Source organism: Pan troglodytes, chromosome 17 (genome assembly GCF_028858775.2).
Source record: "Pan troglodytes isolate AG18354 chromosome 17, NHGRI_mPanTro3-v2.0_pri, whole genome shotgun sequence".
Lineage (NCBI taxonomy): Eukaryota > Metazoa > Chordata > Mammalia > Primates > Hominidae > Pan > Pan troglodytes.
The window spans coordinates 80,140,287-80,160,929 of record NC_072415.2 but is presented as its reverse complement, the minus strand read 5'-3'; the positions used below and the strand labels follow the sequence as shown (position 1 = coordinate 80,160,929).

The following is a 20,643-nucleotide window of genomic DNA, read 5'->3' as shown; positions in this document are numbered from 1 at the left end:
TTTCACTACACACATGCACTCATATATGCACACACACAGTTTTGTTCTCTAGGGTTTAATTCCTGGTTCTCTCTTAATTATCTACAAATCTACTCGAGCAGTCATACCTATGCCTATGACTTTATGATTACACTGATGACTTTCAAATACATATCTCTAGTTATGAATTCTGTTTTTTAAAAATAAAAATACTAAGATGAAAGTCACCATTTTAACCATTTTAAAATGTACATTTGAATGGTTTTAGTATATCCGCAATGTTTGCAACTGTCACCACTACCTAATTCCAGAACTTTATCATCACCCCCAAGAGAAGCCTTGTATCCATGAAAAAGTCTCTCCCTATTCACACATTCCTCTGGGCCCTGGCAGCCACTAGTCTTCTTTCTATGTCTGTGGATTTGCCTATTCTGGATATATCACATAAATGAAATCAAATAATAATGTGACCTTTAGCGTCTAGCTTCTTCACTTAGCATCATGTTTCCAAGCTCCTTGCATGCTGTAGCAAATATCACTACTTCTTTCTATAACTGAATAATATTCTGTTTATAGATATGCCATGTTTTGTTTATCCATTCATTCATTGGTGGACATTTGAGCTGTTTCTACCTTTTGGCTATTATGAATAGTGTTGCTGTAAACACTCATATACAAATTTTTGTGTGGACATGTGTTTCAGTTCTCTTGAGTATATAATTAGGAGTGGAATTGTTGGTTCATATGGTAACTGTAATGGTAACTCTATGTTTGACTTTTCAAGGAAACGCCAAGCTGTTTTCCACAGCAGCTATACCATTTTACATTCCCACCAGTAATGTATGAGTGTTTCATTTTCTTCATATCCTCACCAACGCTTGTTATTATAGCATCCTAATGGGTGTAGACTGGTATCATTTTGGTTTTTATTTGCATTTCCCCAATGAAAAATAATTTTGAGCATCTTCTCATGTTCTTATGGCTATTTGTGTATCTTCTTCGGAGAAATACCTATTCAACATCTTTGAGGATTTAGTATCAGTGTGCATCAGGGATATTGGCCTGAAATTTTCCTTTTTTGTTTTGTTTTGTTTTGTTTTTTGCTTTAAATGTGTCCCAGAGATTCTGGTACATTGTGTCTTCGTTCTCATTGATTTCAAAGAACATCTTTACTTCTGCCTTCATTTCGTTATTTACTCAGTAGTCATTTAGGAGCAGGTTGTTCGGTTTCCATGTAGTTGTGCGGTTTGGAGTGAGTTTCTTAATCCTGTGTTCCAGTTTGATTGCACTGTGGTTTGAAAGACTGTTTGTTATGATTTGCGTTCTTTTGCATTTGCTGAGGAGTGTTTTACTTCCAATTATGTGGTCAATTTTAGAATAAGTGCGATGAAGTGCTAAGAAGAATGTATATTCCGTTGATTTGGGGTGAAGAGTTCTGTAGATGCGTATTAGGTCCGCTTGGTCAAGAGCTGAGTTCAAGTCCTGAATATCCTTGTTAATTTTTTGTCTTGTTGATCTGTCTAATATTGGCAGTGGGGTGTTAAAATCTCCCACTGTTATTGTGTGGTAGTCTAAGTCTCTTTGTAGGTCTCTAAGAACTTGCTTTATGAATCTGGGTGCTCCTGTATTGGGTGCATATATATTTAGGATAGTTAGCTCTTCTTGCTGTATTGATCCCTTTATCATTATGTAGTGCCCTTCTTTTTCTCTTTTGATCTTTGTTGGTTTTAAGTCTTTTGTATCAGAGATAAGGATGGTAGCTCTTGCTTTTTTTTTTTTTTTTTTTGCTTTCCATTTGCTTGGTAAATCATCCTCCATCCCTTTATTTTGAGCCTATGTGTGTTTTTTGCATGTGAGATGGGTCTCCTGAATATAGCACACTGATAGGTCTTGACTCTTTATCCAATTTGCCAGTCTGTGTCTTTTAATTGGGGCATTTAGCCCGTTTACATTTAAGGTTAATATTGTTATGTGTGAATTTGATCCTGTCATTATGATGCTAGCTGGTTGTTTTGCCCATTAGTTGATGCAGTTTCTTCATAGCGTCGATGTTCTTTACAATTTGGTATGCTTTTGCAGTGGCTGGTACCGGTTTTTCCTTTCCATATTTAGTGCTTCCTTCAAGAGCTCTTGTAAGGCAGGCCTGGTGGTGACAAAATCTCTCAGCATTTGCTTGTCTGTAAAAGATTTTATTTCTCCTTTGCTTATGAAGCTTAGTTTGGCTGGATATGAAATTCTGGGTTGAAAATTGTTTTCTTTAGAAAGGTTGAATATTGGCCCCTACTCTCTTCTGGCTTGTACGTTTCTGCTGAGAGGTCTGCTGTTAGTCTGATGGGCTTCCCTTTGTGGGTAACCTGATCTTTCTCTCTGGCTGCCCTTAACATTTTTTCCTTCATTTAATCTTTGGTAAATCTGATGATTATGTGTCTTGATGATTATGTGTTCTTGAGGAGTATCTTTGTGGTGGTCTCTGTATTTCCTGAATTGAAATGTTGGCCTGTCTTGCTAGATTGGGGAAGTTCTTCTGGATAATATCCTGCAGAGTGTTTTCCAAGTTGGTTCCATTCTCCCTGTCACTTTCAGGTACACCAATCAAACATAGATTTGGCCTTTTCACATAGTCCCATATTTCTTGGAGCCTTTGTTTGTTCCTTTTTATTCTTTTTTCTCTAATCTTGTCTTCACATTTTATTTCATTAATTTGATCTTCTATCACTGATATCCTTTCTTGGTGACCTTCGGTTGGGGTCTTTGAGTGGACGTGCTGTTCCTTTCTGTTTGTTAGTTTTCCTTCTGACAGGCCCATGTGCTGCCGGTCTGCTGGAGTTTGCTAGAGGTCCACTCTCGACCCTGTTTGCCTAGGTATCGCCAGCGGAGGCTGCAGAACAGCAAATATTGCTGCCTGATCTTTCCTCTGGAAGCTTCGTTCCAGAGGGGCACCTGCCAGATGCCAGCCAGAGCTCTTCTGTATCAAGTGTCTGTTGGCCCCTACTAGGAGGTATCTCCCAGTCAGGATACACGGGGGTCAGGGACCCACTTGAGGAGGCAGTCTGACCCTTAGCAGAGCTTGATCGGTGTGCTGGGAGGTCCACTGCTCTCTTCAGAGTCGTCAGGCAGGGATGTTTAAATCTGATGAAGTTGCGCCCACAGCCTCCCCTTTCTCCAGGTGCTCTGTCCCAGGGAGATGGGGGTTTTATCTATAAGTCCCTGTCTGGGGCTGCTGCCACTTTTTCAGAGATGCCCTGCCCAGACAAGGGAAATCTGGCAATCTGGCCATGGCAGCCTTGTTGAGCTGCAGTGGGCTGTGCCCAGTTCGAACTTCCCAGTGGCTTAGTTTACACTGTGAGTGTAAAACTGCCTACTCAAGCCTCGGCAATGGCGGACGCCCCTCCCCTCACCAAGCTCTAGCGTCCCAGGTCAATCTCAGACTGCTGCTGTGCTGGCAACGAGAATTTCAAGCCAGTGAATCTTAGTTTGCTGGGCTCCGTGGGAGTGGGACCTGCTGAGCCAGACCACTTGGCTCCCTGGCTTCAGCACCCCTTTCCAGCGGAGTGACCACTTCTGTCTCGCTGCTGTTCCAGGCGCCACTGGGGTATGGGAAAAAAGAACTACTGCAGCTTGTTTGGTGTCTGCCCAAATGGCCGCCCAGTTTTGTGCTTGAAACCCAGGGCTCTGGTAGGGTAGGCAACCGAGGGAATCTCCTGGTTTGTAGGTTGCGAAAACCGTGGGACAAGCGCAGTATCTGTGCAGGAGTTCCTCAGGCTCAGTCTGTCACGGCTTCCCTTGGGTGGTGGAGAAAATTCCCCGACCCCTTGCGCTTCCCAGGTGAGGCGATGCTCCACCCTGCTTCAGCTTGCCCTCTGTGCCCTGCACCCACTGTCCAACCAGTCCCAGTGAGATGAACCGGGTACCTTAGTTGGAAATGCAGAAATCACCCGCCTTCTGCGTCGATCTTGCCGGGAGCTGCAGACTGGAGCTATTCCTATTTGACCATCTTGCCAGCAATCCCCCCAACCTTTTTTTTTTTTTTTTTTTAAAAAAAGGGATGGGGGTCTCACTATGTCACCCCGGCTGGAGTGCAGTGACACATTCTTAGTTCACTGTAACCTCAAGCTCCAGGGCTTAAGAGATCCTCCTGCCTCAGCTTTCTGAGTAGCTGGGACTATAGGTGTGCACCACCACACCTGGCTAATTTTTTTTATTTTAATTTTATTTTATTTCATTTTTTTAGAAATGAGGTCTCACTGTGTTGTGTTGCTCAAGCTGGCCGCAAGCAATCCTCCCACCTCAGGCTCCCAAGGCACTGGGATTATAGGGGTGGGCCACAGCCCCTGGCCCAGTGTAATTGTTACTTGTATTTTATATGACATTCTCTATTTGGTATTTTATGCTTTCCTTGAAAAGTCTCATTTTGATAGAGACTATTTTCTGCCATTTTGTCTGGTTCATTTTTTTCTATTACTATGAGTTTAAGTAACCTTTTATAGCCAGTAAGATAGCCCATGAAGCCCATTATACTTCCTTGGTGGTTGATTTTCCCTCTTTTGCATACATAGGAAATGCTCGGAACTTCTTTACGTTTTTCAAACGCAGCTGGCTCTGAAACTGCTCCAGTGTCTGAAAGTGACGGATGCGCCTCATTTCTATGGCCTGCCGTCCCTTGAGCGGACCTTACGAGGGATGGCTAACCTCACTGCGTTTCCGGGATGGAGCTCACACTCTCCTCTCACAAACCCTCTAGATATCTGTGTGAAGTACTTGTCAGGTCTCCTTGAGGTAAGTAAAAATAGCATATGGTAGTTATTTACTATTAGTTGCTTTTACTTTATGCCAGGCCACAAGTGCATTATATGTTACTCTATTCAATGTAGAATATTATACATTATTTATATAAGTCATAATAGTGAAATGTTTTAGTGATTTTTATTAATAGTTAAGTAAGGAAGGTCACTTTTATAAATACCCTCATTTTCAAAAGAAATAAATGGAAACTTTTGATGCTCAAAGGAAGTGTTCGCTAGAGCGTTTCAGATTTTGGATTTTTGGATTAGGAATGCTCAACCAGTAAGTATATGATACAGATATTTCAAAATCCAAAGAACTCCAAAATTCAAACACTTCTGGTCCCAAGCATTTTGTATACGGTATACTCAGGCTGTACAATGTTAAAGGATATTTGTTTTTTCTTTTTCTTCCAGTTTGTGCAGTTCTAGATGCTACTGCTATGAACATTCTTATCTTTTGGTGAAAATGAGCATCTTTTTTGAAATTTTATCTTCTGTTATTGAAATATGTAAATATAGCCAATTTTTATATGTTGACCATGTATCAGGCAATTCTTATTTCCAATATCAAAACAAAAGCCTTTAATTTTTCACCCTTCAGTATGCTGTTTATAGTTTTTTTTGGTCAATTAAGAAAAATCAAGTTAAGGAAGTTTTCTTTTGTCCTGTTTTGCTAGGAGCTTTGTTTTTTAATTCATAGTTGTATATTGCTTTTTTCTGTATCTTTTAAGATAATCACATGATTTTTCCCTTATATTCCATTACTGATTGATTTTAAAATGTTAAACAACCTTGCATTTCTCGAAACATTTCAGTTAGGTTGTGATGTATTACTCTTTTTATATATTAGTGGATTTCGTTTCTCAATTTTTTAGAATTCTGAAGTTTTTAGAATTATTCTATTTCCTCATGTAAAAAAGTTTTTCGAATTTTGCATCTTTTTTCTCTTAAAGAATTTGTCAGGTTTTTAATAATCAAAATCATTCCGTTCTTATGACTAAAATGGGAGAATGTGAGATTGTAAGAACGTGACTTTTTCAACCATTTTAAATCTTTTCCTTTATATAACTTTCTTTTTTGGAATAGCTGATTTGCATTAGTGTGATTTTGTTCTCTAATGTTAGGTAGAATTTGATTGTGAAACAATCTTGGTTTGCAGTTTTCTTTTTGGGAAGATTGTAAATTGTGAAATGAAATGACTTTTTTTTTTTTTTTGAGACAGAGTCTTGCTCTGTTGCCCAGGCTGGAGTGCAATGGCATGATCTCAGCTCACTGCAACCTCTGCCTCCCAGGTTCAAGTGATTCTCCTGCCTCAGCCTCCCAAGTAGCTGGGATTACAGGCGCCTGCCACCACGCACAGCTAATTTTTGTATTTTTAGTAGAGACAGGGTTTCACCAGGTTGGCCAGGCTGGTGTCGAACTCCTGATCTCAGGTGATCCACACCCGTCTTGGCCTCCCAAAGTGCTGGGATTACGGGTGTGAGCCACTGCGCCTGGCCTGAAATGACTTTTTAAATAGATCTAAAATCGTTCAGAGTTTCTTTTTACGTGTGTCAGCCTTAGTAAGTTATGTTTTTGTAGAACTTAAAAACTTTTTATCTAATTTTTAAAATTTGTTACTGTGAAGGTATTCATCAAATCATCTTACACTTTTAATGTCTGCTGAATCTGTAGTGAGGTCCCCTTTCATTGCAGACATTAATTATTCCTTTCTCAATTTTTCTTGGTTTATCTTTCTAATAGAATGAACCTTTGGCTTTGTTGAGCCTCTCTTTAACTTTTTTCTCCTGTTTTATTTCTGCCAATATTTATTATCTCCTTCTACTTTTAGTTTAGTTTACAGCTCTTTTTTCTAACATTTTAAGGTAGAGGCTTACGTCATTGATTTTTTAAAAAGTCTTTCTCAAATGTGTGTTTTTAGCTCTAATCCTCTAAGCATGGCCTTATGCCATGTTTTTATCATCATTTAGGTCAAAATATTTCTACTGTGATATAATAAATATGACAATGATATGGTTGTACATAGTTCTATGAGAACAGCCTCATCACAGTGGCCTGACAATTTTGCATATCTGCCCTTGGGCTTCATAGACAAGGCTTAACTACAGCCAATCTAAATCTTGGCAGAATTTCCTGTGATCCTTCTGGAACATGAGAATATGAAAGGCTTATGAGCAGCTGACTATGCAAGATTGATTCTCATTTACTTCACAGTCTATTAGGAAGTCAGTTAGGAGCCCGTTTCTTATTGGTTCCTAGGTTCCGACGAGCACTGGGCTTTCTGCCTTGCTCTCCTTGGGGCATAGCTACAGCTTATAAAACTGCTTTACTGCAACACGGCATGGGCTTCTCCACAACAGAGTGTCCTACATCTTTGTTATAGTCATCTGGCCCCTTTGTTTCAATGTCATCCTGTGCAAGGGATACTAGTAGCTGGCACCTTTGACTACTCTTGCTTTTGCTGTTTATGTAGGTAATAAACTGTCTGAATCCAAAAATTACTCATTGTTTTCTTACTGGACAAATCTGTCAGCCTTGTTTTGATTGCTAACTGTGTTCGGACCTCAAGAATGACTCTTGTAGGAAGCACTGTAGAGTTAGATTTTGAAAGATAAGTAAATTGATAGTGATAGCAATAGACATTCTAGACATGGAATTTTCTGATAAAATTGTATCTATAACCTCCTGTTTTTTTTCATGCTGTGGGTGACTTCTTGACATCATATAATCTCTACCTATTGCCAGATTATTTTTCAGAAACATAAATTTTTCAATCCAAACCTCTTTTTTTTTTTTCAAGAGCATAAGACTCAATATTTTGCATTTAGAGATTTGCCTCCATTGTAGTTTTTTCCCACGTCTCTGAATTTTCAGTTATATCTGGCTGTTTTTCCAAAATAAAAATGCACTTTAAAAAGACTGCTTCTTTCGCATAGTTTCCTCTCTTTTAGGGATGGCAATATCTACAAAAAATTTAAGATCTAACTTATTTATTTACCTTCATTTGGTAAACCTTTTCTTATTCTTCCAAGGTTGGATACTTACCTAATACTGTTTGGCCTTTCCTGTAGGTTATATACCTGTAACAATTTATATATGTGGCTATTACTTAATACATTATATTTTTATTTATTTTACTTTATTTCTTTGAGACAGGATTTACCCTGTTGCTCAGGCTGGAATGCAGTGGTGCAATCACAGCTCACTACAGCCTCAACCTCCTGAGCCCAAGTGATCTTCCCACCTCAGCCTCCCAAGTAGCTGGGGCCACAGGTGTGCACCACTACACCTGGCTGGTTTAATTTTTTTGTAGAGATGGGTCTCACTATGTTGCCCAGGTTTGTCTTGAATTCTTTGGTGCAAATGATCTTCCCACTTTGGCCTACCAAAGTGGTGCTATTACAGGCATGAGCCACTGTACCTGGACCTTTATTTTGTTTTCTGCATTGCTCTAGTAGACTATGAGCTTATAAGTATCATCTTTGGGCTATTTCTACTATCCCATGGCTACTTCATTGACCTAGCACCATGGTTTTTACATAGTGGTTAGTGAATCAGTTAATTAATATATGTGCTACATAATACATATATATTGTGTATAGTTTTTAAATTAAGATACAGTTTGAAAAACATTTTGGAAATGTGGCATAAATGATTATAAAAATATGTTTTATTTTTGTATTTTTATTACTAAATAATGATTTAAATAATGTATATATATATATTTATCTGGTCTTATCTAGAACTTTTTTCCAAAAGCACATATTGTTTTTAAAACAAATTTAAAGATCATAAATACTCTTTGCTGTACTATAAAATTTAATATGAATTTCACTGGAGTCCCTTTAGTAAAATAAATTTCGGAGAGGTTCCAAGATGGCCAAATAGGAACAGCTCTAGTCTACAGCTCCCAGCATGAGCGACGCAGAAGACGGGTGATTTTTGCATTTCCAACTGAGGTACCGGGTTCATCTCACTGGGGCTTGTCGGACAGTGGGTGCAGCCCACGGACTGTGAGCAGAAGCAGGGCGGGGCATCGCCTCACCCAGGAAGCGTAGGAGGTCAGGGAATTCCTTTTCCAAGCCAAGGGAAGCCATGACACATGGTACCTGGAGAATTGGGACACTTCCACCCTAATACTGTGCTTTTCCAATGGTCTTAGCAAACAACACACTAGGAGATTATATCCCACGCCTGGCTTGGAGGGTCCCACGCCTATAGAGCCTCGCTCACTGCTAGCACAGCAGTCTGAGATCGAACTGCAAGGTGGCAGCGAGGCTGGGGGAGGGGTGTCCGCCATTGCTAAGGCTTGAGTAGGTAATCAAAGCGGCCGGGAAGCTCGAACTGGGTGGAACCCACCACAGCTGAAGGAGGCCTGCCTGCCTCTGTAGACTCCACTTCTGGGGGCAGGGCATAGCTGAACAAAAGGCAGCAGAAACCTCTGTAGACTTAAACGTCCCTGTCTGACAGCTTTGAAGAGAGTACTGGTTCTCCCGTTACAGAGTTTGAGATCTGAGAACAGACAGACAGCCTCCTCAAGTGGGTCCCCGACCCCAGAGTAGCCTAACTGGGAGACACTTCCCAGTAGGGGCCAACTGACACCTCATACAGCCGGGTGCCCCTCTGAGACGAAGCTTCCAGAGGAAGGATCAGGCAGCAACATTTGCTGTTCTGTAACATTTGCTCTTCTGCAGCCTCCGCTGGTGATACCCAGGCAAACAGGGTCTGGAGTGGACCTCCAGCAAACTCCAGCAGACCTGCAGCTGAGGGTCCTGACTGTTAGAAGGAAAACTAACAAACAGAAAGGACATCCACACCAAAACCCCATCTGTACGTCACCATCATCAAAGACCAAAGATAGATAAAACCACAAAGATGGGGAAAAAACAGAGCAGAAAAGCTGAAAATTCTAAAAATCAGAGCACCTCTTCTCCTGCAGAGGAACACAGCTCCTTGTCAGCAACGGAACAAAGCTGGACGGAGAATGACTTTGACAAGTTGAGAGAAGAAGGCTTCAGAAGATTGGTAATAACAAACTTCTCCAAGCTAAAGGAGGATGTTCGAACCCATCACAAAGAAGCTAAAAACCTTGAAGAAAGATTAGACGAATGGCTAACTAGAATAAACAGTATAGAGAAGACCTTAAATGACCTGATGGAGCTGAAAATCATGGCACAAGAACTACATGACATATGCACAAGCTTCAGTAGCTGATTTGATCAAGTGGAAGAAAGGGTATCAGTGATTGAAGATCAAATGAATGAAATGAAGCGAGAAGAGAAGTTTAGAGAAAAAAGAATAAAAAGAAACAAACAAAGCCTCCAAGAAATATGGGACTATGTGAAAAGACCAAATCTACATTTGATTGTTGTACCTGAAAGTGACGGGGAGAATGGAACCAAGTTGGAAAACGCTCTTCAGGATATTATCCAGGAGAACTTCCCCAACCTAGCAAGGCAGGCCAACATTCAAATTCAGGAAATACAGAGAATGCCACAAAGATACTCCTTGAGAAGAGCAACTCCAAGGCACATAATTGTCGGATTCACCAAAGTTGAAATGACAGAAAATATATTAAGGGCAGCCAGAGAGAAAGGTCCCGTTACACGCAAAGGGAAGCCCATCAGACTAACAGCGGATCTCTCGGCAGAAACTCTATAAGCCAGAAGAGAGTGGGGGCCAATATTCAACGTTCTTTTTTTTAATGATTTGCTTTTTTTTTTTTTTTTAAAGTATTTATTGATCATTCTTGGGTGTTTCTTGGAGAGGGGGATGTGGCAGGGTCATAGGTTAATAGTGGAGAGAAGGTCAGCAGATAAACACTTGAACAAAGGTCTCTGGTTTTCCTAGGCAGAGGTCCCTGCGGCCTTCCGCAGTGTTTGTGTCCCTGGGTACTTGAGATCAGGGAGTGGTGGTGACTCTTAACCAGCATGCTGCCTTCAAGCATCTGTTTAACAAAGCACATCTTGCACTGCCCTTAATCCATTTAACCCTGAGTTGACACAGCACATGTTTCAGAGAGCACGTGGTTGGGGGTAAGGTTATAGATTAACAGCATCCCAAGGCAGAAAAATTTTTCTTAGTACAGAACAAAATGGAGTCTGCTATGTCTACTTCTTTCTACACAGACACAGTAACAATCTGATCTCTCTTTCTTTTCCCCACATTTCCCCCTTTTCTTTTTGACAAAACTGCCATAGTCATCATGGCCCGTTCTCGATGGTCGCTGTCTCTTTGGAGCTGTTGGGTACCCCTGCAGAAAGGCTGTCACTTCATGCTTGGAAGATTGCACAGCGGCCAGGCAGAGGTGCTCCTCACTTCCCAGACGGGGCGGCCAGGCAGAGGCGATCCTCACTTCCCAGATGGGGTGGCGGCTGGGCAGAGGCGCTCCTCACATCCCAGACGGGGCAGCCGGGCAGAGGCGCTCCTCACTTCCCAGACGGGACAGCTGGGCAGAGGCGCTCCTCACTTCCCAGACGGGGCGCCCGGGCAGAGGCGCTCCTCACTTCCCAGATGGGGCGCCCGGGCAGAGGCGCTCCTCACTTCCCAGACGGGGCAGCCGGGCTCAACATTCTTAAAGAAAAGAATTTTCAACCCAGAATTTCATATCCTGCCAAACTAAGTTTCATAAGTGAAGGAGAAATAAAATCTTTTACAGACAAGCGAATGCTGAGAGATTTGTCACCACCAGGCCTGCCTTACAAGAGTTCCTGAAGGAATCACTAAACATGGAAAGGAACAAGCGGTACCAGCCACTGCAAAAACATGCCAACTTGTAAAGACCATTGATGCTAGGAAGAAACTGTATCAACTAACGAGCAAAATAACCAGCTAACATCATGATGACAGGATTGAATTCACACATAACAATATTAACCTTAAATGTAAATGGTCTAAATGCTCCAATTAAAAGATACAGACTGGGAAGTTGGATAAAGAGTCAAGACCCATCAGTGTGCTATATTCAGGAGACTCATCTCACGTGCAGAGACACACATAGGCTCAAAATAAAGGGATGGAGGAAGATCAACCAAGCAAATGGAAAACAAAAAAAGGCAGGGGTTGCAATCCTCTCTCTGATAAAACAGACTTTAAACCAACAAAGATCTAAAGAGACAAGGCCATTACATAATGGTAAAGGGATCAGTTCAAGAAGAAGAGCTAACTATCCTAAATATATATGCACCCAGTACAGGAGCACCCAGATTCATAAAGCAAGTCCTTAGAGACCTACAAAGAGACTTGGACTCCACACAATAATAATGGGAGACTTTAACACCCCACTGTCAACATTAGACAGATCAATGAGACAGAAAGTTAACAAGGATATCCAGGACTTGAACTCAGCTCTGCACCAAGTGGACCTAATAGGCATCTACAGAACGCTCCACCCCAAATCAACAGAATGTACATTCTTCTCAGCACCACATCACACTTATTCCAAAATTGACCACATAGTTGGAATTAAAGCACTCCTCAGCAAATGAAAAAGAACAGAAGTTATGATAAACTGTGTCTCAAACCACAGTGCAATCAAACTGGAACTCAGGATTAAGAAACTCACTCAGAACAGCTCAACTACATGGAAACTGAACAACCTGCTCCTGAATGACTACTGGGTACATAACGAAATGAAGGCAGAAATAAAGATGCTCTTTGAAACCAGTGAGAACAAAGACACAATATACCAGAATTTCTGGGACACATTTAAAGCAGTGTCTAAAGGGAAATTTATAGCACTAAATGCCCACAGGAGAAAGCAGGAAAGATCTAAAATTGACACCCTAACATCACAGTTAAAAGAAGTAGAAAAGCAAGAGTAAACACATTCAAAAGCTAGCAGAAGGCAAGAAATAACTAAGAACAGAGCAGAAATGAAGGAGATACAGACACAAAAACCCTTAAAAAAAATCGGTGAATCCAGGAGCTGGTTTTTTGAACAGATCAACAAAATAGATACACCACTAGCAAGACTAATAAAGAAGAAAAGAGAGAAGGATCAAATAGATGCAATAAAAAATGATAAAGGGGATATCAACACCGATCCCACAGAAATACAAACTACTATCAGACAATACCATAAACTCCTCTATGCAAATAAACTAGAAAATCTAGAAGAAATGGATAAATTTCTGGACACATACACCCTCCGAAGACTGAACCAGGAAGAAGTTCAATTTCTGAATAGATCAATAACAGGCTCTGAAATTGAGGCAATAATTATTAGCCTACCAACCAAAAAAAGTCCAGGACCAGATGGATTCACAGCTGAATTCTACCAGAGGTACGAAGAGGAGCTAGTACCATTCCTTCTGAAACTATTCCAGTCAATAGAAAAAGAGGGAATCCTCCCTAACTCATTTTATGAGGCCAGCATCTTCCTGATACCAAAGCCTGGCAGAGAGACAACAAAAAAAGAGAATTTTAGACCATATCCCTGATGAACATCAGTGCAAAAATCCTCAATAAAATACTGGCAAACTGAATCCAGCAGCACATGAAAAAGCTTATCCACCATGATCAAGTGGGCTTCACCCCTGGGATGCAAGGCTGGTTCAACATGCACAGATCAATAAACGTAACCCATCATATAAACAGAACCAAAGACAAAAACCACATGATTATCTCAATAGATGCAGAAAAGGCCATTGACAAAATTCAACAGCCCTTCATGCTAAAAACTCTCAGTAAATTAGGTATTGATGGGACGTATCTCGCAATAATAAGAGCTATTTATGACAAACCCACAGCCAATATCATACTGAATGGGCAAAAACTGGAAGCATTCCCTTTGAAAACTGGCACAAGACAGGGATGCCCTCTCTCACCACTCCTATTCAACAGTGTTGGAAGTTCTGGCCAGGGTAATCAGGCAGGAGAAAGAAATAAAGGGTATTCAGTTAGGAAAAGAGGAAGTCAAATTGTCCCTGTTTGCAGATGACATGATTGTATATTTAGAAAACCCCATTGTCTCAGCCCAAAATCTCCTTAAGCTGATAAGCAACTTCAGCAAAGTCGCAGGATACAAAAATCAATGTGCAGAAGTCACAAGCATTCCTATACACCAATAACAGACAAACAGCCAAATCATGAGTGAACTCCCATTCACAATTGCTTCAAAGAGAATAAAATACCTAGGAATCCAACTTACAAGGGATGTGAAGGACGTCTTCAAGGAGAACTGCAAACCACTGCTCAACAAAATAAAAGAGGACACAAACAAATGGAAGAACATTCCATGCTTGTGGATAGGAAGAATCAATATCATGAAAATGGCCATACTGGCCAAGGTAATTTATAGATTCAATGCCATCTTCATCAAGCTACCAATGACTTTCTTCACAGAATTGGAAAAAACTACTTTAAAGTTCAAATGGAAATAAAAAAGAGCCTGCATTGCCAAGACAATCCTAAGCCAAAGAACAAAGCTGGAGGCATCACGCTACCTGACTTCAAACTGTGCTACAAGGCTACAGTAACCAAAACAGCATGGTACTGGTACCAAAACAGAGATATAGACCAATGGAACAGAACAGAGCCCTCAGAAATAATACCACACATCCACAACCATCTGATCTTTGACAAACCTGACAAAAAGAAGAAATGGGGAAAGCATTCCGTATTTAGTAAATGGTGCTGGGAAAACTGGCTAGCCATATGTAGAAGGCTGAAACTGGATCCCTTCCTTACACCTTATACAAAAATTAATTCAAGATGGATTAAAGACTTAAATGTTAGACCTAAAACCATAAAAACCCAAGAAGAAAACCTAGGCAATACCATTCAGGACATAGGCATGGGCAAGGACTTCATGACTAAAATACCAAAAGCAATGGCAACAAAAGCCAAAATAGACAAATGGGATCTAATTAAACTACAGAGCTTCTGCATAGCAAAAGAAACTACCATCAGAGTGAACAGGCAACCTACAGAATGGGAGAAAATTTTTGCAATCTACCCACCTGACAAAGGGCTAATATCCAGAATCTATAAAGAACTTAAAGAAATTTGCAAGAAAAAAACAACTCCATCAAAAAGTGGGCGAAGGATATGATCAGACACTTCTCAAAAGAAGACATTTATGCAGCCAACAGACACATGAAAGAATGCTCATCATCAGAGAAATGCAAATCAAAACGACAATGAGAAACCATCTCACACCAGTCAGAATGGCAACATTAAAATGTCAGGAAACAGCAGGTGCTGGAGAGGATGTGGAGAAATAGGAACATTTTTACACTGTTGGTGGAACTGTAAACTAGTTCAACCATTGTGGCAGACAGTGTGGTGATTCCTTAAGGATCTAGAACTAGAAATACCATTTTACCCAGCCATTCCATTACTGGGTATATACCCAAAGGATTATAAATCATGCTGCCATATTCATGGAACTAGCCCAAATGTCCATCAGCGATAGACTGGGTGAAGAAAATTTGGCACATATACACCATGTAATACTATGCAGCCATAAAATAGGATGAGTTCATGTCCTTTGTAGGGACATGGATGAAGCTGGAAACCATCATTCTCAGCAAACTATCGCAAGGACAGATAACCAAACACTGCATGTTCGTGCTCATAAGTGGGAATTGAACAATGAAAAACTTGGAAACAGGGTAGGGAACATCACACACCAGGGCCTGTCATGGGGTAGGAGGAGGGTGGAGGGATAGCATTAGGAGATATACCTAATATAAATGACAAGTTAACAGGTGCAGCACACCAACATGGCACATGTATACATATGTAACAAACCTGTACGTTGTGCACATGTACTCTAGAACTCTAAGTATTTAAAAAAATAAACTTCATTTTTTAATTATAAATATTAAAAAAGGTTCAACTGTCAGTATACTAATTATTTTCTGCTGTCTATTAGAAATGTATGAATTTTAAAAAACAGGTATATTAAAGAGTTAATGATAATATTTCTTAGAAAGTCAGCTCCTCTAGTGCATTTAAAATATAATTCAGTTAGTCTAGCTAGTGGCCTATCTATCTCATTAAGTTTTTCAAAAAAACAACTCCTGGATCTAGTGACCTTTCGAATGGTTTTTCATATCTTGATTTCCTTCAGTTCAGCTCTGATTTTGGTTATTTCTTGTCTTCTGCTAGTTTGGGGTTGATTTGTTATTGCTTCTCTAATTCTTTCAGTTGTGATGTTAAGTTGTTAATTTGAGATCTTTCTAACTTTTTGATGGAGGCATTTAGTGCTATGAATTTCCCTCTTAACACTGCCTTAGCTGTGTCCCAGAGATTCTGATGTGTTGTAACTTTGTTCTCATGAGTTTACTTGTGTAACAAACATTCACGTTACCCGTGAACCTAAAAGTTTAAAAGTTAAAAAAAATGTATAATTGAACCTATAAGTACCTAGTTTATAGCATTTTTTGTAATGTGATTTATAAATACTCTATTTATCAACCTTTTACAGAGTCAGTCTCCTCTAGAAAATGAGTTTTACTCTTTGAAATCAGGAATAGGTGAGAACCTGCCACAGCGGTAACTAAAGAAGAAGTGAAGTGTTGCCTCATTTATGTTTAGAAACTATCAGAAGTGCTTTTGTTTTAAAATTACATGCAAAGACTTTAGATCACACCTCCGTTTCAAATACCAGAAATTGAAATGAACTGTTAATGTATTGGAGAACAAAAGGGCTTAGTTTTAGGTAAGAAGTGTAGGCAAAAAGGCAGTAGTCCATTCTGTGTTCAGTTGTCTTTGAGGTAATAAAATTTAGTAACAGTTTGTTAGCTAAAGGATACATAAAAAGCACAGTCCCTGTTATGTAATGTTTCACAGTTATAAAAAATTTGATTAGCTAATCTTGCTTTGGTTTAAAAAGGAGGTCGTTTTGTGCTTCATAAAACATCTCGAGCAGAAAATCTTTATGACTTTATGTTAAATGGCAGGCAAATATTAGGAAAGAATCCGTCACTTTTGTTAAAAATTGTAGCAGGGTAACATTTAATCTTGGGACTATCTGCTTAGTTTATTAATTACATAAACAGGTATCCCTGTTGTACTACTAATGACTAAATTCATCTTTTAAAGAATAAAGTAAGGCTTATGTGAGAGAACATTGAAACAAAGTCATTGTTGGTCCAAATGATTTGCTTCATAGTTTCTTAGTAATTAAAGCTGTTTCCTTTTTGGAAGGGAGCCATATTTCTAATAAAAGATTAGCTTGTTTCTGCACAGTGAAATTTGAATATGAGTATTTGCTTTTTGTAGCTGTGAAATGAGACTTTTTAACTAAGCATGATTAATTATGATAGGTGAATAAACTATGATAATTAAATCTTTAAATCAGATACATGATGTATAATTCCAGAGGTCTGACAAAAATATCAAGTTGAAAGAAAATTCTGGCAAAGGTCTTGGCTTGTCATTTATAAGCTAGAATTAAAAATCATTACACAGATCACAGATGTTAGATATCTCCAAAGATGACTTAGAGGAAGATAATAAGGACCTGATCATTTAGATATTTTATTTTTCAAGTAGTCACTTAAAATTTTAAATTTTTGACCTTGGGGAAGGGGCAGCTGTGGGCACAGCTTCAGCAAACTTAAATATTCTTGCCTGCCGGCTCTGAAGAGAGCAGTGGATCTCCCAGCACAGCACTCAAGCTCTGCTAAGGGACAGACTGCCTCCTTAAGTTGGTCCCTGAACCCCGTGCCTCCTGACTGGGAGACACCTCCCAGCAGGGGTTGACAGACACCTCATATAGGAGAGCTCTGCTGGCATCTGGCAGTGCCCCTCTGGGACAAAGCTTCCAGAGTAAGGAACAGGCAGCAATCTTTGCTGTTCTGCAGCCTCCGCTGGTGATACCCAGGCAAACAGGGTCTGGAGTGGACCTCCAGCCAACTCCAGCAGACCAGCAGCAGAGGGGCCTGACTGTTAGAAGGAAAACTAACAAACAGGAATAGCATCAACACCAACAGAAAGGACTTCCACTCAGAGACCCCATCCAAAGGTCACCAGCATCAAAGACCAAAGGTAGATAAATCCATGAAGATGAGGAAAACCCAGTGCAAAAATGCTGAAAGTTCCAAAAACCAGAATGCCTCTTTTCCTCCAAAGGATCACAACTCCTTGCCAGCAAGGGAACAAAACTGGATAGAGAATGAGTTTGGTGAATTGACAGAAGTAGGCTTCAGAAGGTAGGTAATAACAAACTCCTCCAAGCTAAAGGAGCATGTTCTAACTCAATGCAAGGAAGCTAATAACCTTGGATAAAGGGTAGAGGAATTGCTAACTACAATAACCAGTTTAGAGAAGAACATAAATGACCTGATGGAGCTGAAAAACACAGCACCAGAACTTCGTGACACATACATGAGTATCAATAGCCGAATAGATGAATCAGAAGAAAGGATATCAGAGATTCAAGATCAACTTAATGAAATAAAGCGAGAAGACAAGATTAGAGGAAAAAAAAAAAAAAAAAAGGGAATGAGCAAAGCCTCCAAGAAATATGGGACTATGTGAAAAGACCGAACCTACGTTTGATTGATGTACCTGAAAGTGACAGGGAGAATGGACCAAATTGGAAAAAACTCTTCAGGATATTACCTAGGAGAACTTCCCCAACCTATCAAGACAGGCCAGCATTCCAATTCAGGAAATACAGAGATCACCACAAAGATGCTCCCTGAGAAGAGCAACCCCAAGACATGTAATCGTCAGATTTACCAAGGCTGAAATGAAGGAAAATATATTAAGGGCAGCCAGAGAGGTCGGGTTACCCACAAAGGGAAGCCCATCCCTGTTAGTCTTACCAGCAGATCTCTCTCAGACACCCTGCAAGCCAGAAGAGAGTGGGGGCCTATATTCATTAATAAAGAAAATAATTTTCAACCCAGAATTTCATATCCAGCCAAACTAAGCTTCAAAAGCGAAGGAGAAAATCCTTTACAGACAAGCAAATGCTGAGAAATCTTGTCACCACCAGGCCTGCCTTACAAGAGCTCCTGAAGAAAGCACTAAATATGGAAAGGAACAACCAGTACCAACCACTACAAAAGCATACCAAATTATAAAGACCATTGATGCTATGAAGAAACTGCATCAACTAATGGGCAAAATAACCAGCTAACATCGTAATGACAGGATCAATTCACGCATAACAATATTAATCTTAAATGTAAACAGGCTAAATGCCCCAATTAAAAGACACAGACTGGCAAATTGGATAAAGAGGCAAGACCTATCAGTGTGCTGTATTCAGGAGACCCATCTCACATGCAAGACACACATAAGTTTGAAATAAAGGGATGGAGGATGATTTACCAAGCAAATGGAAAGAAAAAAAAAAGCAGGAGTTGCAGTTTTCATCACTGATAAAACAGACTTTAAACCAACAAAGATAAAAAAAAAACAAAGAAGGCATTACATAATGATAAAGGGATCAATGCAGCAAGAAGAGCTAACTGTCCTAAATATATATGCACCCAATACAGGAGCACCCAGATTCGTAAAGCAAGTTCTTAGAGACCTACAAAGAGACTTAGATTTCCACAAAATAACAGTGGGAGACTTTAACACCTCACTGTCAATATTAGATCAACGAGACTGAAAATTAAAAAGGATATTCAGAAAAAAAAAAAGGGATATTCAAGAGTTGAACTCAGCTCTGGACCAAGCGGACCTAATAGACATCTACAGAACTCTCCACCCCAAATCAACAGAATATACATTCTTCTCAGCACCACATCGCACTTATTCTAAAATTGACCACATAATTGGAAGTAAAACACTCCTCAGCAAACTCAAAAGAATGGAAATCATAACAAACAGCCCCTCAGACCACAGTGGAATCAAATTAGAAGTCAGCATTGAGAAACTAACTACAAACCGCACAACTACATGGAAACTGAACAACCTGCTCCTGAATGACTACTGGGTAAATAACACAATTAAGGCAGAAATAAATTAGTTCTTTGAAACCAAAGAGAACAAAGAGACAATATACCAGAATCTCTGGGACACAGCTAAAGCAGTGTTTCACCAAATGCCCACAGGAGGAAGGGGGAAAGATCTAAAATCGACACCCTAACATCACAATTAGAAGAACTAGAGAAGCAACGGCAAACAAATTCAAAAGCTAGCAGAAGACAAGAAATAACTAAGATCAGAGCAGAACTGAAGGAGAGAGAGACACGAAAAACCCTTCAAAAAATCAATGAATCCAGGAGCTGGTGTTTTGGAAAAGATCAACAAAATAGATAGACCACTAGCCTGACTAATAAAGAAGAAAAGAGAGAAGAATCAAGTAGACACAATAAAAAATGATAAAAGGGAGATCAGCACTGATCCCACAGAAATCCAAACTACCGTCAGAGAGTGTTATAAACACCTCTACGCAAATACACTAGAAAATCTAGAAGAAATGGATAAATTCCTGGACACATACACCCTCCCAAGACTAAACCAGGAAGAAGTTGAATTCCTGAATAGACCAATAACAGGCTCTGAAATTGAGGCAGTAATTAATAGCCTAGCAACCAAGAAAAGGACCAGAGGGATTCATAGCCGAATTCTACTAGAGGTACAAAGAGGATCTGGTACCATTCCTTCTGAAACTATTCCAAATGATAGAAAAGAGGGTATCCTCCCTAACTCATTTTATGAGGCCAGCATCATCCTGATACCAAAATCTGGCAGAGACACAACAAAAAAAGAAATTTTCAGGTCATTATCACTGAGGAACATCAATGCAAAATCCTCAATAAAAGACTGGCAAACCGAATCCAGCAGCACATCAAAAAGCTTATCCACCATGATCAAGTTGGCTTCATCCCTGGGATGCAAGGCCCGTTCAACATATGCAAATCAATAAATGTAATCCATCACATAAACAGAACCAGTGAGAAAAACC

General features: G+C 39.9%; 1 protein-coding gene across 10 annotated transcripts in view; it reads left to right on the top strand.

The window, feature by feature from the left end:
- RTTN (rotatin) overlaps positions 1 to 20,643 on the top strand; it is a 204,213-nt gene that overhangs the window by 91,516 nt on the left and 92,054 nt on the right. For all 10 annotated transcript variants that reach the window (XM_016933873.4, XM_063795852.1, XM_016933870.4 and 7 more), the window contains one exon: positions 4,536 to 4,755. In XM_016933873.4, coding sequence (XP_016789362.4) covers positions 4,536 to 4,755 — 220 coding nt within the window. The remainder of the gene's footprint in view (positions 1 to 4,535; positions 4,756 to 20,643) is intronic.